The 19,869-nt window shown below is 35.8% G+C and overlaps 1 protein-coding gene across 1 annotated transcript; it reads right to left on the bottom strand.

The window, feature by feature from the left end:
• Positions 1–1,408: 1,408 nt before the first annotated feature.
• LOC108673405 lies at positions 1,409–17,002 on the bottom strand (the record flags this gene model as incomplete). Its single annotated transcript, XM_018161229.2, has 9 exons — positions 16,688–17,002; positions 15,994–16,146; positions 15,097–15,205; positions 14,628–14,782; positions 14,041–14,132; positions 13,940–13,967; positions 13,351–13,446; positions 2,695–2,844; positions 1,409–1,537 (listed from the first exon to the last, which is right to left on the bottom strand). Coding segments are annotated over exons 1-9 (1,117 nt in total), but the record flags the coding sequence as incomplete, so codon positions are not given.
• Between the last annotated feature and the right edge of the window lie 2,867 nt (positions 17,003–19,869).

Genomic DNA, 19,869 nt, shown 5'->3' with positions numbered 1-19,869 from the left:
TGTTCTCAATCACTGCAGATTTTTGGACACTATATCATTGCCATAATCGCTGTAAACAGTTCAAATTTTACAAGAAGGAACATAGATAAAAAAAAACAACGTAAATGAAACAATTCAGTATATATAAAAGTATTTGGCATTTGTAGTTGAAAATATATTCAATGTCATCATAGAGCATTCATTTGTGTTCCATAATGTTTTATTCCAAGCTTTGAACCATAGCAGTCAATTCAATCATTGTTTTTAGCGCATTTTCTCATTTTTGGAAAAAATGCACTATTGTGCTCGCGCTATGTCCGTCTGTCTGTCTGTCCGTCTGTCCGTGACCTAAAGTTTTCGTCGACGAGAAAATGCTCTCTTTGTCACTCACTGCAGTGAGTACAGAGTTGAGTTATATTTTTTGTTTACCAATCTACGGACATTTGATGCCTATTTTAATAATCATAATTAATTACTGACATAATTCATAAGAAGACAAGTCAGTATTCAGACCACAGTCAGGCTTGCAACTCATCAATATTTCGTATCATTGCAACTTTCCGATTCCCACATCATTATGTGTAAATAGGAATCATTTGTAAGATTTTACCCTTGCATAAGGTTGACAAATTCAATCCTAGTACTGCGTTTCACCTACTATCCACTTCGCTTCGACAATATTTTTCTCTAAGAAACACTTTATCGCTCACATTGAAAATTGGAGACATACCTTAGCAGCGGACATGTAATTTTCCAGTAGGAGCTTAAAGTTCAAATTAAGCAATTGTTCATCTCTTCGAAATACGACTTATTGAACCAATCGGTTTTCTTGGGGCTGTTAGTAGCCCGAGTCATTTTTCTAATTCACAGATCAGAATAAATGACACCGTTAATAAAATTTATCCTTTAATAGGCAGCTTAACATTACTAAAGCTCTGTCCTACTGTGGAATATCGTTAAATCAGTCTCATATATTTATGGACTTTAAACGTCAATGACAACCAAGTCAACAGCAACAGAACGCGTGAAGAAAAACAGTATTCTACTGACAAATTTACTTGAAATTTACTGTAAATGTGGAATAGCCGCTTTATTAAGGCCGATGATTATAAGAATGAATTTTAATGATTAGTTCAGACATTGGACAAAATTAATTTAGAATTTATTTAAGTGCTGAAACAGAAATTCTAGCCGAGCATGATACAGTGGCGTTTATCCTTGAAATGATAACTCCTGTAGAAGCCGTAGAAATTGGATCGATCCCATCCTACCACACTGTTTTTATCCATTCCATTATAGAAATTGTATCTACCCCATCCTACCACACTGTTTTTATCCAATACAGTGTCCATTAGGGCTAATAGGTCATTTAATTAAAGATAAACGAGGTTCATTAATAGAATAATTTTTTTAGGGTCTCTAAACTCACATGTAACGCTGTTGGGGAAACCGTATCCACAATAGCGGTCTACGGAAAGACCTGTGTCATCCACACCGCCTGGGATGACAACATAGTCAGTGGTGCAGTTGATGCCCGTAGTTGAGGAAGAGGGAGTACCTGTTATAGCAACAAATACTCAATACAACAAATAAGAACTCAACAAATACTCATATAAGAACTCAATATTAAATTGATTATTAAACTTCAAATAATTTCCTTGAGAAAAAGATCAGCGAAAATCATTCACTAAACGGCATGTGAAATTGTAAAGTTTCTTCGTGTTTGAAATTTTCTGAGAAAATCGAGCTATCTTGCACAATTATTTTTTAGGTGGTTCAAACTGAATGAATTGCATTGGTAGGAAATCGTAATGAACCCTAACTATGACAGGAATATATTGAAATAAATAACAAGCTCCATCACAATCGAGGCATGATCATAATCTATGGGTAAAATTTGTTTAGTCTTGGATGTCAAACTTTAACCCTCTGTCTGTTACCCTGTCACTGATAGCAAATTATACTTCCTCAGAGATGAAGGTAGGCATCCTAATGTAAAAATATTATGCAGTAAATCGGCATGAAGTGATAATGGCAGCAACTTCATTAACGGAAAATCAATTTAATTTGGTTTATAATCCGAAATATTGTAAATTTTAAATTACTAACCTTTCGAGTGACGCAGGATTTAATCTGCCTATATATTTGATCGATAGACATAAATGAAAACTGCAGAAGTTCTCTGATTACGACAACGAAACACAATGTCCAATCATGCAATAATAAATTGATTCTCAAAATTAAGTTCTTTTTACGATTTTTTACGTAATTGGTTGGGAGCCTAAAACACATGTGCTACATCTGGCACGGAGGGACATACATATTTTTATTCGGACGAAAGTGACGTCACTTTGACGCCAGAATTACTTGCGTTTCCATATCGTCCATACATATATTTTTTTATAAAGTCTTTTTTCCATCCTCACTTAAATAATGGCGTCGATCTGGTGCATCGAAACTTACTCTTCAAAACAATATTCTTGTCGAGCTACTTCTAGAAAGTTTGATTACGTTGCGCACGAACAACGAAACACTGAAAACTTTTCTGCGTGCCTATATTCATGCTTGAAATGTGCAATCTCTAATAACCGGTCGTCTGTGAGAAAATGGAATCTAACATATATTTATCTTAACATATTTGTAATAAGTTCGCCTTTAAGTATAATTATAATTTTGATAATTAATAGAAAATAATGATATTCATGATAAGTTCACCTATTAGCGCTGGATCGACACCGTCGACAGCATGCGACACCGTGAAGCCGTAGTCGCCGCCGGTCAGGTTGCGGCTCCACATGATGCTGCAGTAGCCCTCAGCCATCTGCACGCACACGCTGTAGTCCATGCCTGACACCTGTCGCGTGGCTGGTATAACAGGGATGTTTTTATTGCAAGCGCATCGATATTGCAAGATTTATTATTCTATATTATTGCATTCAAGAGGCAATTTAATCGTTATTAATACTTAATTTATAATAGAGCTGTAAAATGACAATCAAAATGCTAAGTTTAAGTAGAGCAATATTCTACTTACGATGCTGGCCAGAATTTTTTCCGCAAATTTGTGGGATGGTCGTTGTTCCTCCAGTCACTTGCAGGAAATCGTCTTCACAAACTCCATCTCCATTGGGCTGGGCTAGCGAGAAATCTTTCAAATCCAGGCGAATCTGGCAGATATTCTTGTTGGCGGGGTAAACTTTGAGTTTGCAAGAAGTTGGAACTGTGGCTGTGACTGATGGATATTCTGGGTTTTGGAACAGCGTTCCGTCGATGTTCGTTGACGAGTCACAATTGCGCGTAACTGTAAAGTCACATTACGAAGAATACATTTAAATTCCGTTCAGTTATTACTTTGCTTTGAATTTCTCCATACACGAGAAATGATGTCTTTATATTATTACAATTCATCTTTATCGTTGTTACTGCTACGATCGGCTTATCTCTCGTAGTTTTTAATCGTGAAACTCGGCTCCTACATTCCCCTTATACTTTTAACAATTTCCATCATAAGAACGTACATGGCTAAATAGATCATTATATTGTATTGTTACTGCCTCCCACATGTATTCATCTTTGAAACCCAAAGAGATAAAGACAAAATTTGTCACTAATTCCAGAAACTACTATCGACTTGTCCAAGTATTTTAATTTCACAATACTTAAAATGTTAGATTGGTCATTTCAGGTATGACTAAAACTAATAAGAGCCCTTGCAATACTTCAAAGTCGTGTGCACTAACATGAGCAACAAACTCCAAGTCCTGCCGCACAAGTGCCGCTTGCGGTGCCCTGCAAATTCGAGCAGTCTTTGGCCGAGTAACAAATTCCTTGCGTGTTGGTTGTCGTAGTGCAGCTGTCGGGGGCAATCGTGATGAACCGAAAAAGCACTGGAAGGAAATCAGAAAAATATCATTATGAAATTCCTATGCGATTTTTATTTTAATTTTTAGGGGAATCAGAGCGCACTTTGTACAGAATTAAAATTAACATTTATATAACGATTTTATGTCAAAAAATTGCCACGATATAACGAGAATTGGATCCAGGTGGCAATTTTATTATTTGTAGGAATAATAACTGTATTAAGGAGAATTGTCATTTATTTATTACAATCATTTTATTTTAAGATTATTATTAAATGATTTTTGATCTGGAAGAGTTACTGTTGCTGGACTAAATCAAGCACCGAAGTTCAAACGAACGGTTCTATATAAGGCCATGGACGAATGGACCAGTTTCGTGCGATGGCTTCTGGAACGTAGAAGTTATTCGTAATGATATCGTTTATGCAGTTTCCTTTCGAATTTATGTGTTTTAAATATAACAGGCGAAAAAATATTCTCTATTTTGTTTTTCTCTTTGTTTTAGCATATGAACATATGCTAAACATATGAACATTACAGGAGGTAATTTCTGTACCATGTATGTGTTATGTAGACGTGTAATATTTTTGTTGCTCAGAGACTCAGATTTGTTGTATAAATGTAGGAAAATATTTTTTCCGTCATGGATATTTTGCTCAAGTCTATAATTTTGCTTTGAGGTGATTAACATGTCATGCATCTGGCTGAAACGCTGAAACGCGCATATTTTAGATGACTGAAATCAGTATATAATAGCCTTACAGGAAATGTTTTGAGCGAGAACACTAAAGGTAGTGAATACGAATGCTAGGCTATTGCTGAGGTAGGGATTCTTTGAGAATATGATTAAAACTATAATCGATTGCATTCAATTTTATTACAAAGATTGGTTCTTCATACGATTTAGTCACAGTTGAGCATTCCACATGTCAATACTCACGTCGAGGATCCCGGTCGTCCACATCATCAATTTCCTGCGTCTGTTCCAGGCCTTCGATCTTCGCCGGCGTCGCTCGCCCGACCACAGCCAGCAGCGCCCAGCAGGCGACAACACACGAGTAATACTTCATAGTAAAGAATGTCACCTGTACACGAGGGCAATATACTTTATAAGTTTTAAAGTTGCTGTGGAAAATTATAAATGCGTTTTCTAAATTTATTAAGATTTGCTTTCATCTTACAATTGTAATATCAAGAACATAAGTGTACGCAGGTCATGTGCTGTGATTCTTCAACTTTCCAGGGCCTTTACTTGCAAAAAAATTAAAGAGATCGTAAGTTCATCAGCCAATCATTGACGGCCTTTCAAGCAAAATCCACCAATCATAGACAAGAAAATAGAGCGTAAGTACTAATGTTCACTTAGCGAGTTTTGAAAGTATGGCCTAAGGCTTCGTATTATATGCTGAGAATTAGAAGGAATAAATGAATGACGAGCCGAAATCAATTATTGAAATTAATCTTTTTACTTGTTTTGTCCTACGAGTAATTTAGGAAATGAATTAGGTATTCTGATTATCAAACATCAAATTTAACACAAAGATCTGTTCTGATTCATTGAAAAACCCGAATTCTAGACGGGCTTTCTTGGTGAAACTTTTAACGTGTATCCATATAATTATATAATATATGTATTTCTTCGAAATTCATATGATTTTAACAAATATATAAGAATATCGATGGCTATTAACATGACTGTAGCATTTAACTGTTAGATATTACGCTACATTGACAGAGATGCTGAGTGAGGACTTGCCTCACCTTTCGAGACCAATATTCGCCTGCTGTCCAAACAGCGCGCGTGCGTAAAGTAAACTGACGCCGACCCTTGTCACCCCAGCAGTTTTATATTCTTCACTTCCCAGGGGCGGGTAGAACGGGAAAGATTCTCAATTGTTTTGAGCCCTTGAAAACGTCTCTAATTTTTTGTCCCTATAACAAATTTAATTCGTATGCAGACATAGTTGTTCATTTTTAATTGTTTTCTCTCCCGTGGAAACCTAAGACATTTTAAGTGAAAGAATTTGCCAAGATAAATTGTGAGCTTCTGCTGTGTCATTAACTAATGTATACTTGGGTCAATTGTGCGTTCAGTAATGAATTTAGTATTAGGGGAATTCGCATAACGCTGCAAAAATACATTCTCGGTAATTCCAGAATGTTTCATCAGCTATCAAATTAGCTTTGAATTAGAAAAAGAAAAAAACATATACATGCTGGTCTTTTCCAATCTATAATACTTCAAAAGACAAAATTTGGTTCTGGAAAGGCCGAAACGCCCACGCTGAACGCTATTTATTTTGTATAATTATGTGTTCATATATTTTGAAATTAGCCTACCTGACTATAACCGAAGAGAAAGAAATGATTACCTCCATCTCACCAGTACGTTCTAAATATTATCAGTCAATTATTCATAACACAAGTACCTACGTTATTCATAACAATAGTACGTCATTCTTGACGTCAGTATTTTATTCATAACACAACCCGATTCGTTATTCCTCCCGGAAAATCGAATGAAGTTCGCTGATTCGTACATTCGAAATCGATCGTTTATGTCGTCCATTATGCGCACCTGTAGACCGTTATAAGTGCCTTGTTATCATTCATTGAAAATTGAAATAGAAAGTTTTTAATCCTGTTTTGGAAAGCTCGCCCTGCAGTCGAAAGAAAGAATTCCTAACTAGAAAGTCGAAAGGACTTTTGCATAGAGTTCCATTGATCGCAACATGCCCACCCGTGTACAAGTGAGTGCATCATCTAACAGACGAAGCCCAGGAATTGATGAATGATGGTGATGAGAGAAATTGATGGTGACCGTCATGATTAATGATCTACGAGTACTTTCGCTTATGCCCCTCCATGGCTTTCTTTTCGACCGATTCGATCTTGGTCAGAAGAATAATACCAACTCGTTGGATTAGTCATTGTAAACACATCGAGATTTTAAGTAGATTTTGTTTTCGAATGGATTTGCATGAACTACAGAATTTTAATCATTGAAAAAATGGATGTTGTGTCTAATAATTTCTTATTATCTTATGTAGATCTGATACAAAATCAACATTTGCCGGCATGATTTTTTTTATTCGATGGCTCAAATTTTCGGACGAGAGTTTGTGTCAGAGGATCCTTCATCCTGCCGTATCATATATATACACAATGTGGGAGATCCGGGTGACAATAATGACATTGGTATAGGATGACGAAGAATAAGTTAAATGATTCAGAATCTTTTGTCAACAATCATGGCAATTAGTTTTACGTTTTCTCACGATCTTACTCTATTTCTAAATTAGTAATTTTCTTTAAAATGTGAATAATAGTAATTCCCAATATAATAATTAATAATAATCATTCGCAATCATTCATCCATTATTAATTGTTCCTCATTTCAGCTTCACACACAAAAAAAGTGCGTATGCACCTAACGTTGGTTCAATATTCAAGCCAGAATCATGAGTATACTCTTAGCTTAGATTCCAACAAGGATTGCAGAAAAACTGTTCCACGTGTAAACTATTTAATTATTTCGTGTAAGCAAATTGTGTTGATTAAAAATAATGGAATTATCTGCGGCGGTATTGATCTAGAAATAACCCCATTACCTCACTCACAAGGAAACATAATTTTTTAATAAGTATACAAAGTATACACATTAAGTATACAAGGAGTTATTTTTGAGGATTATTTTCTATTTATGACACTGAATAAACGTTGGTCCTGGTGGTTATAAATAACGGTATTTATCCGTTTGCACGGCATGAAAACATAATTTTTCTACAATTCAAAAAGTCTACAAAAAAGGGGGTGAGTGAGCGGGGGTGAGCGGAGGATTTTTCATTATGTATTACACGAAATTTTAGTTGTACACTCCTTAATAACAGGTGCTTATGTATGCAAATCGTAAGTGCCGGTATTTATTTCGTTTGCACGGCATGAAAAACATAATTCTTTAAAAATGAAAAAGTATACAAAAACGGGAGAAGTCTTTGGTGGACTTTTCATTATGCTCGACACGGAATTTTCATTTCAAACGTCTTAACAACAGGTGCTTATATATATTTAGGTTGTAAGTAATGGTATTTATTTCGTTTGCACGGCATGAAAACATAATTTTTCTAAAATTCAAAATGTATAAAAAAGTACGAGTAATCTTTGGAGGATTTTTCAATGTGTACGACACTGAATTTTCATTGCACGCGTCTTAATAACAGGTGCTTGTATATGCAGGTCATAAGTAACGGTATTTATTTCGGTTGCACGGGTCACCGGACGGCAAAAACATGACTCAGCACATTGCTGGACAAGGCTTAGCAGTTTCTCTTTCAGATCGAGGCTCGGCTTAGCCAGAACTCAAACTAATCATACGGACGCATCGGAAAGCTCGGGTAACGGTCACTGACTTTGAAGCATGGAACAGGATTAGACTGGGAAATTTCTAGTTATTATTTATTTTTAATTAAAGTTGCATTAGAAACTATTTTTCGCTGTAGAATGCAATAATTTTGAAATGTGAACTAATTAGAATTATTTATGTTAGCATATGCTTGGATATGCTCACACTCGGGTTTAGCGGATACGAAATAACATATACGAAATTCAAATTTTTTGCCTACATGGTTTCGAAACTCAAATAAATTTCTAAATGCGAAGTTAATTTAACCGGAATTTCTACAACAGATACAGAATTCTGAACTATATTTACGATGGAAGTCTACTCTCTTCTTTTCCGTATCCAGTGAACGGAGTGAAAAGTGAGTGTGAGAAACATGTGTGAGAGACGTGTGAGTGGTACTGGTAAGTGTAATTGGAAAATGAAATTTAAAAATTCACGCTAAGTGTGTGAGAGAAGTATAAGAGAAAAGTATGAGCAATTGTATGTGTAGAGAATATGATTAAGAAGTGTTCTAAAAACGTGAGTGAAAAGCGTAAGCTAAAATAATTTATAGAAATTCGAGTGAGAAATGTTCGTGAGAATTGTGTGTGCATGTGAGAAATATATGAAGTGGCGTGAGTAAGAAGTATTTGTAAGTAGCGTGAGTGACAAGTAATATATATATATGTGCGATCAGAGGTGGGCAGTAGCGCGCTACATGTAACGGCCGCTACATTTTTAGTAGCGGTAGCGGTAGCGGCGCTACATTTAATCAATTGTAGCGGTAGCGGTAGCGCCCGCTACATATTTAAGTAGCGATACGAGGTTTTGCCGCTACAGCGCTACCGCTACATTTATAGATAAAGCCTTTAGATTTTACTTAATAGTATTAAATATTATTTAAAAACCAGCATGATACATACATAATATAAATTACAGAATAAGTATTAAAATCACTTGGCTAAGTATTAAAAATCACGTCCCGGTGTCCAATAGTGACTTTAGAGTTTTAGCCTCCACAACCGGTGTTTCTGACCTACGAATTTTAGAATCTTTATATATTTTCGAACAGAAACCCAGTTTAAATGCTGCATTCAGTTCCTATCCTCTAGAAATTGTAAATAGATAGTACCCTCTCTACATGTTATCTCATGTTTATTTCTGTTATCTTCGATTTTAGTTCTAATGTCTTCAAGTTTAGGTGAATTGTTTGAATATGAATTTTAGGCTACTAATTGTTTGTACCTGTGTTCTAGGTTTTGAACTGACAATGGAGCTGGACTCCGAAACGTTTTCGCTTATAGGAAATGGTGAACTTTTTGGCTATTTTCTTTACTTTCAAATTCCTGGTAAATTACAGAATAAAACTGTGCGAAATATTTCGGTGCAATGTTGTCAACCTCAGCCTGTTACTAGTGTCAACATGTTACTTGTTGCCAGAAGTGGGCAGTAGCGCGCTACATGTAGCGGTAGCGGTAGCGGCACTACATATAAGCAATTGTAGCGGTAGCGGTAGCGGTAGCGCCCACTGAATTTATAGTATGTAGCGGTAGCGGCCGCTACATTTCAAAGTAGCGCTGCCCAGCTCTAAGTACGATTGATAAGTATGAGCGAAAAAAAAACAAGAGTGAAAGCACGAGTAAGAGTAAAAATTACAATTGTACGATACATTCGACTCAAATTTTCGTTAAGTCATTCGACTTTACGACCACAATCGTTAAGTACAGCTAACTGAATTTAAAAACTTAGAACACTCATTATATATTTCCTTCTAAAAACTGTAAACGAGGCTGTCTTCTCTAACAATTCGTTCATGTTTCGTTCTCTAACACTTTCAAATGAACATTAGCACATTTATTATTATTCAATTACAAAGTTTTTTTCTCATTTACTGAATTTCCGCAGTAAGTAGACCCTGGCTTCTTAACAGTAGATGGTCTGACGGTAGTCCAGGCTCAACATCAGCAGATGGTCTGACGGTAGTCCAGGCTCCACATCAGCAGATGGTCTGACGGTAGTCCAGGCTCCACATCAGCAGATGGTCTGACGGTAGACCAGGCTCCACATCAGCAGATGGTCTGACGGTAGACCAGGCTCCCCATCAGCAGATGGTCTGACGGTAGTCTAAGCTGAAGCCCCTATTAAGGGTGTCTGCCAATTCATTAGCGTCCGTCTTCACGAACAACATGAAGGGCTTCATGGAGGCTGAAATTGTTATCAAATTCTTCTTTAATTATTGTTCTCAATCACTGCAGATTTTTGGACACTATATCATTGCCATAAACGCTGTAAATAGTTCAAATTTTACAAGAAGGAACAAGATAAAAAAACTACGAAAATGAAACATTTCAGTATATATAAAAATGTTTGGCATTTTTAGTTGAAAATATCTGTAAATGTGGAATAGCCGCTTTATTAAGGCCGATGATTATAAGAATGAATTTTAATGATTAGTTCAGACATTGGACAAAATTAATTTAGAATTGATTTAAGTGCTGGAACATAAGTTCTTGCCGATCATGATACAGTGGCGTTTATCCTTCAAATGATAACTTTTGTAGAGGCCGTAGAAATTGTATCGATCCCATCCTACCACACTGTTTTTAAAGAACACAATCCAGTGTCCATTAGGGCTATTTAACTTAACATAAACGAGGTTCATTTAATTAAACATAAACGAGGTTTATTTAATTAAACATAAACGACGTTCATTAATAGAATAATTTCTTATTAGGGTCTCCAAACTCACATGTAACGCTGTTAGGGAAACCGTATCCGCAATACCGGTCTACGGAGAGACCTGTGTCATCCACACCGCCTGGGATGACAACGTAGTCAGTGGTGCAGTTGATGCCCGTAGTTGAGGAAGAGGGAGTGCCTGTCACAGCAGCAAATACTCAATACAACAAATAAGGACTCAACAAATAATCAAATATAAACTCAATATTAAATTGATTATTAAACTTCAAATAATTTCCTTGAGAAAAAGATCAGCGAAAATCATTCACTAAACGGCATGTGAAATTGTAAAGTTTCTTCGTGTTTGAAATTTTCTGAGAAAATCGAGCTATCTTGCACAATTATTTTTTAGGTGGTTCAAACTGAATGAATTGCATTGGTAGGAAATCGTAATGAACCCTAACTATGACAGGAATATATTGAAATAAATAACAAGCTCCATCACAATCGAGGCATGATCATAATCTATGGGTAAAATTTGTTTAGTCTTGGATGTCAAACTTTAACCCTCTGTCTGTTACCCTGTCACTGATAGCAAATTATACTTCCTCAGAGATGAAGGTAGGCATCCTAATGTAAAAATATTATGCAGTAAATCGGCATGAAGTGATAATGGCAGCAACTTCATTAACGGAAAATCAATTTAATTTGGTTTATAATCCGAAATATTGTAAATTTTAAATTACTAACCTTTCGAGTGACGCAGGATTTAATCTGCCTATATATTTGATCGATAGACATAAATGAAAACTGCAGAAGTTCTCTGATTACGACAACGAAACACAATGTCCAATCATGCAATAATAAATTGATTCTCAAAATTAAGTTCTTTTTACGATTTTTTACGTAATTGGTTGGGAGCCTAAAACACATGTGCTACATCTGGCACGGAGGGACATACATATTTTTATTCGGACGAAAGTGACGTCACTTTGACGCCAGAATTACTTGCGTTTCCATATCGTCCATACATATATTTTTTTATAAAGTCTTTTTTCCATCCTCACTTAAATAATGGCGTCGATCTGGTGCATCGAAACTTACTCTTCAAAACAATATTCTTGTCGAGCTACTTCTAGAAAGTTTGATTACGTTGCGCACGAACAACGAAACACTGAAAACTTTTCTGCGTGCCTATATTCATGCTTGAAATGTGCAACCCCGGATTAAACTAATGTTGCTGTTTTTATCACGTGATAATGAACAATGTCTACAGCGCCATACACATGCCTTCTGTATTGGACCACTGGCGCACTATATTACACGGTTCTACCACTACCGCACTATAGTACACGGGTTCTATAGCATTACGAGTATATAACGCTATAAATTAGATGAAACCTTGAAAACCATCAATCAATTGTCTGGACTTTACTCTAATAACCGGTCGTCGGTGAGAAAATTAAATCTAACATATATATGTCGTCACAATATTTGTAATAAGTTTGCCTTTAATTATAATTATAATGTTGATAATTAATAGAAAATAATAATAGTCATGATAAGTTCACCTATTTTAAGTATAATAGCTGGATCGACACCGATCCAGCTATTATACTTATTATACCGATCCACCTATAAGTCGTAGCTGGATCGACACCGTCGACGGCATGCGACACCGTGAAGCCGTGGCCGCCGCCCGTCAGGTTGCGGCTCCACAGGATGCTGCAGTAGCCCTCAGCCATCTGCACGCACACGCTGTAGTCCATGCCTGACACCTGGCGTGTGGCTGGTAAAATAGCGAAGTTTTTATTAGCCCAGTGATATTTCATGATTTACTTTAACTCGGAGTAAGATTACTTATAATTTTTTTATTTGGGCCATATAAACGCACACGCTGTAGTCCATGCCTGACACCTGCCGCGTGGCTGGTATAACAGGGATGTTTTTATTGCAAGCGCATCGATATTGCAAGATTTATTATATTATATTATAACTCAATGCAATATTATTTATAATTATTTTATTTGGGCAATATATACGCGCACGCTGTAGTCCATATATGTAGTCCATACGCTGTAGTCCAATAGCGATATTTTTATTGCAAGGCCATTGATATTACAAGATTTACTTTAACTTAACTTATTTTAACTATGAGCAATATTATTTATTAATGTTCTATTTGTCCCAGTTTTCAGTTAAACCGAAAACATTTAAATTTTCATTTCATTAGTTTTTTATCATTTATATAGTTTTCACCATGATCAACATCATTTATAAACTTTTTGGCGATCTATAAAAGATTTTTCTTATACTGCTGTGATAAACTATAGAGGGTTATTGAAAAAGTTAAAATTAATTGTGTTGCATACCTTCAATTTGCCCAATAGCTAATGCAGTGCAATTCCAGGTATGACGAATAGATACAAGACAATACAAGTGTCATACCTAGCGGAACGGAAGTCTCGTTGATGTCTTGATTGAAGTTGAAACTCTGCACTGTGCCTGAAGTTTCAGTGTAGTATTGGAGGCAGCCTCTTGGCGCTGCACATCGAAAACAATGGTATCAAATGTTAATTAATATAATATAAGAAACCCGTATTGCATTGTTTTTGAAAAAATGAAAAAAGTCACTTTCCATGCCCTGCTGATTTGTATCTATCCTACACGGTATTTCATCTAAATTTATTTATTGTTTATAGAACTCGGCGAATTGGCACAATAGGGATGAAATTTGAATATGATTAAAGAAATAATTGTTCGCAATATGTTTTATAACTCGGTACCTCTGAAGGGCGAAGGTCAGGGAATCTGCTCGACGCTCATATTTGTGATACATTAAAATACACAAATAAGCCTGCTATGTTATGAAACTTAGTTATTATCCTGCTATGATTATTTATAACTTGCGAAGGTCAGGGAATCTGCTCGACGCTCATATTTGTGATACATTAAAATACACAAATAAGCCTCCTAGTAAGAAAGTTAATTATAATCCCTGTTATAATTATTTGTAACTTGTTTTACAACTCAGCACCTCTGAAGGGCGAGGTACAGGGGATGTGCTCAACGATCATATTTGTTATGAATTAAAATACACAAATAAGCCCCTGGTCTAATAAGCCCCCTGTATTATACGCGGACGTTCCAGATTCTGTCGCTGACGGACGCCGCCGTGCGGTCCACGGACAGGCGCACCGACCCCCCGTTGGGATCCACGTCAATGTACACTGCAGGGCACAGAGAATTGGTGCTTGATTTAATAATTATACAATTATTATTATTATTATTATTATATAAGTAGAGAGAATTGGAGCTTGGTAGAGAGAATTACGTAATGATTGCTGTTAATACAAAAGTAATGAGTAATACACATATAACATAAGTAATATACAATACAAATGAGATGATTAGTCCTTTTCATAGGGTAAAATTGATCGACCATAATTTGACAGGAAAGAAAGCGCCAAAGAATTATACTGAATCTTAATTGTTCTATTATTGCAAATTCATAGCGGCATTATGATTAGTATTATAGCTCGAAAAAACAATCATAAGGTGGAAGATAAGATATACAAACAATTACAGTAAAATTACTTATAATATATGAATTTATTATAATATATGAGTTTGAGCCAATGAACGAGCTCGGGTTTCAAATCAAATAAAGTACTCGCTAAATTACCAGCATTATCTTTTAGTTGACGTAACCATTGAGATCTTACTGTGTTGTCCGGTATTAGAGCCGCAGATGATCGGAGCATCAGTGATGCCACCTGTGACGGTGAGGAAGTCGCTGATGCACTGACCGTTGGCATCAGGCTGCGATAGCTCCAGCTGTAGGAAGTCGACGCGCATCTGGCAGATGTCGTTACTGGCTCTGCCCATGAACTTATTAGCTATAAATGACAAATCAATTGGTCTTGTGTTCTTTATTATATATTATTATGTATTTACGAACTACATTTAAAGCTTATCACCCTGCAGTTTGTTACCGACAATCAGACTTTATTTGAGAACTCTCATTCCTTCACTTCCAAACTATATATAATGACGTGACATTGTTTGTGTAAACAGGCCTGTTTGTAAAGACTGTTTAAAAAGTTCCAATTACAGCTGACAAATATATTAATATGCATGGGCATATCTATTGCTTGTAAAATTTGTTGATATAGTTGTTAGGAAGTAAGACACCTGTTGATTGTGAGACTGCAAGCCCCCGCCCCTACGTCCGCCTCCGGGTAGTTGGGGTTCACGAAAAACGTGTCGTTGATATTGGTGGACTGGAGGCACGTCTTCTGAACTGTGTGCACGAACATGTAAACCGTAAGTCTCCGACGTATTGCAACGTGCAATGAGTAATATTATTGATTATTAGACGAAAAACGGTATGGAAACAGTCTTTTATTAGCCGGCGTTTCGTTACAAACTCAAAATAGACAAAATTGTTTGTATGTTCGTTATTTAATTTATCAAATTTTTTATATGTAGATCATAATTTTATTAATGGTTGAATTTCATGAAAAACAATCAAACTTTTAACATTTTCTTAAGCAGTGAAACTTTGAATCGAGCTATGATTAGTGATTAAAATTATAAGTTAACCTGGCAGAAATAATTATTGGCTCCAAAAAAGAAAGTGAATAATTTCTATATTTCTAGTAAAATTTAAATTGACCATACCGCATTATCCCTTTAACGTCTAGTTTTCCATGTATGTCGCCTCCCAAAACCGCATTTGATGTGAATGTGCGAAGCGAAGTTCATTCGTCAAAGCCAATATTCTATATTTAATTTCAGGCTGTGCTATAGACCAGGTGGACATATGTACATGTCACCTGTTAAATTTCTAGTCAAAAAATAAATTTCAGCAATGCGGTATAAATGCAATGTTGTGTTGTCACTGGCTAGAAAATTGGTCCCCAAAGTACTGAAAAATATAACTCAGTACTCACTGCAGTGAGTGACAGAGAGAGCATTTTCTCGTCGACGAAAACGTGAAGTCACAGACGGACGGACGGACGGACGGACATGGTGAGCACAATAGTGCATTTTTTCCATAAATGAGAAAATGCGCTAAAAAGATCTTACGAATGCAGCAGACTGCGAGCCCCTGGGCGCAGGACCCAGACGCGACGCCGGTGCGGGTTGAGCACTCGACGCTCGAGAGACACACGCCCGTCCTGGTGATGTTGTCGAGCGTCGTGCACGGCCTCGGCAGTATTTGCACCATCGAGAAAAACACTGAACAAATTACATATAATTTGTTGAGGTCTTGAAATCTATATGGTATTAAACTACGTTGAAGTCCTGAAAATTTTACGGTATTAAACTGCGACACGTTATTTTCTGGAATTTAATTAAGGGATTTAAGCACTAGCGGGAACGGGATTGTAAATAAATTTGCAGAATTGAGTGATATCTCTCAAATATGTGATATTTACAGCAACAGAGTTAACTGACTGAGCGATGATAGTATCTTAATAATTGTAAGAGGAAAAGTTAATTTTATTTTATTGATAGCAACAGTAATTTAATCTTTTTTTTATAACCTGAATAGAAATCAGTACTATAGAAGTGAATAGGATTAAACCTGCGATTTAAACTATCCTGAATCGGCTGCAAAATAATTGGAAGCAAGATGGATTTTCTGAATTTAAAAAATTTCTAAGTGCGCATTTAAAATAAATAAATTCTTAGTAATAAAATATATAAAAAATACACGTTAAATCATGAACTCGTTCGGTTTTCAAGCATTTATTTTCCCCGTCTTTCGTGCACTCACGTTTGGCTTTCCGATCATTGAGTTTCCAAGTTGAACTCTGGTCCAGCAATTCATTCTTCTGTCGGTCTTCTGAATTTGAGGGAATCGAATTCTCTCTCCTGATCGGTGGACCTTCGTTCAACCCTGAATATTTATCATCAGCATTAAAAAATTCAAGTCCTTCATGATCGTTCAAAATTGCGAAGTCGGTGTCATTCCACAGCATTAATATCGCCGGATTGGAAGAAACTGCTCCTGCAAACGCGTGAATTGCAATCCCAGGTTTGATCAATGCAAGTATTATGGATACCAAACATTTTAGTATTATGTGTGACATCGCTTGAAAATTCTGAAAATAAAAAGTTTGATTGGTGATGCATGACACAACATGAACACAATAATTGTAGGTAAATAAATAGTAATGGTTGGCAAGAGAATTTTTATTTGCTCAAACTTATCTCCATCCGAATTTTCGATTTTCAAGAAATAGTGTCCGTTATTGGCATCCTTAATAGGTGATTTTTAGTTTTATTATTTAACTGACCCTAAAAATAAGTTACAAATGGGTATTTTGTTACATATTAATTTGAGTCCGCCTCCATTGAATGTTGCATAATGTGAAAACAATTGCATGTAAGTGTAGAACTAATATCACAGTAAACCTACTCATTTAACGTCCATGAGAATGGGAGAAGTTTCCATGGCAAAAAAAAAAATCATGCCACAAACGATACATTTCTCAATTACCAGCAGAAATTGCTCTAGAACGTAGAAATATCTATAAATAACTCCTTTTTGTGTGTGAATATATAGATTTTGCTTTCCGTACATTTATGAACGTGATTGTCGTGTATAACTTTCCTATGCAATTATTTGGACAAATCAACAGCAATCCATTCTAAATGAACTACTGATTGAAAAAATTGACAATAATTTGAATACTGTGGGAGCATTTTAATTATAGGCTTCATTTTATCGACATCTTTTCAATTCGTCAGTGCTGCTGGACAAGCTACGTGTGCACGATACGACGAACGGCACGCGAATGTCGACCTACACAGAACGCTGGCCTGCTAACGCGGTTGCCAGAGAAAAAATACAAATTTTTTGAAAAAATACTTATTTCTTAAGAAAATAAATTGAATAATGTTCTAGTTAAACCATCAAATAGCGGTAACAACACTTTATGTACCAGCTTCATCATTACATTGATAAAGTGATAAACTTTATTTCCCTTTGTTTTGAACTTGTAAATTTAGGAAGTCAACCTAGATGTCGTGGTTCTCTTGCGCCAGAGTTCGCTAAGTACGCTCCGATGGCCAAGCGAAATTTAAGCATTTGTCACGGTGTTGCCGCTTATCCATTCGTCCGCTGACTTTTGTTGGAAAGAAACTCTTGTTTTAACAAAGAAAGTGACATCAGTGATCGGTGTTTGAGCAGTCATTTATGGATCATTTGAACTAAAAATCTTCACACCATCGTCCCCAATTAATTTTCAAGCAACGAAATTGTATCATTATTATCCGTTAAGTAGCTGAAATTAGTTAAATTACAACATATTCATGATATTACTTAGTTTGAATTGAATTCACGAATTAATTTTATTCTTTCGTGATTTATTAGTACATATAATAATAGAATTGCATGAAACCATAAGTGTCCAATATAGATTTGTGTGTCCACAGCAATTATAGAGGCCCGCCCGCTCAGAGGACAATAGCTTGGCCAAGAAATGTACAAGTATGAAGAAGCAGTATAATTCAGAAAATATATTATAAATTTAAACACAATATGCATAATATAACATTTATATTTCAAACACAACGAGCAGATGCCGCGAGAGTCAAACCAACGTATTTTCGTGAGCCATTCGTTCCGGTGTTCCAGAACGAATCTTCGCGGAAAATTGCACGATCCGAAGCATTTTAGGTCATCGGGAAAAGCGTCGCGAAACAGCGAAAGCTGGAACAGCAGCGACGAGGCTCCGAGTATTTCCTGTTGAAGCTCAATACTCGATCTCAGTGTGTCTATAGATGAAGCGGCCAGGGCTTGTTGATTATAATACTCAGTGTATACAGATTTTCGAAACAATATTCGTAAAGTCTCATTAATTTCAGATCTTCTTTGGAAATGGAAATAATTTTCTTGGTGAAAAAATTGTAGCGTTGAAATTTATTAGCATATTTATAAAATATGCATTTCATGTTATATAACTTGAATAAAAATATTTTACTTCATCGTGGTAACTGCCTTATGAGCCTTGAAGCACTTTGAACGAGAAATCGTGAATAAAGAGGTTATCAACTAAAAAAATAATTTGGAATTCATTGAGGTATCGGTAAAAAACTTCATGTGAACAGCCTATTATACATCCGAAGAACCTTATTATTAAATGTACATTTTGTTATTGAAGGTGCACGTATGATGCCATTAAAATTGAACGATAAAATAGCAGAGGAAACATTGGATTTTTAGACACGATTGCTACAGCTATTATTAAAGATACTATTATATAGAGGAATACGATTGAGATTCTAAGAAATTACTTCAACATAAATATAAGCCCCAGAACAGTGCGATAAACTGCTTTGGCGGGAGTAAATACGGAGCTATCAATATATATTGTTATTTATATATACAATATATTTACTTGTAATTGTTACAAGTAAATCTTGTCAAGATATTTGCATGGACTTGAACGCTTCAGCGTTCGTTTAGTGACATGTAGGTCCTTTTCCAAGCTTTTCCAGCTGATCAAGGATTCTATCGAAGGACACATTGAGTAAATGTTATTTGTAATATTTAGTTATTAGCCTCAAAACTATTTTTATCCAGTTTACTTTACCTCTAAGTTTCCTTTTTTCCAATCAGTGGTTTTAGTTTGTAACGATAAATAATGATTACCCTGTATTGATCATTATTTATTGATAATAGACGAGGTAACGATGAATTGTGATCACCCTGTGTTGATCGTTATTTATTGGTGATAGGCGAGGTATCGATAAATAGTGATCACTCGGTATTGATCATTATTCACTGCTGATGTGTTGGTTATGTTGTACCGTTGTACGTAGGTTATGCTGTACGTAGTCTCCCAATTGTTGGTCTGCGATGAACGTTCCGTATTTACTTATATTGAGTGCTAAAATAAAAACTATGATCTTGAGTTGAACATCTTGTCATTTGCAGGTCACAACATTACT

Source organism: Hyalella azteca, unplaced genomic scaffold (genome assembly GCF_000764305.2).
Source record: "Hyalella azteca isolate HAZT.00-mixed unplaced genomic scaffold, Hazt_2.0.2 contig14347, whole genome shotgun sequence".
NCBI lineage: Eukaryota > Metazoa > Arthropoda > Malacostraca > Amphipoda > Hyalellidae > Hyalella > Hyalella azteca.
Note: the sequence above shows the minus strand (reverse complement) of the source record. Positions and strands in the feature narration are given on the sequence as shown.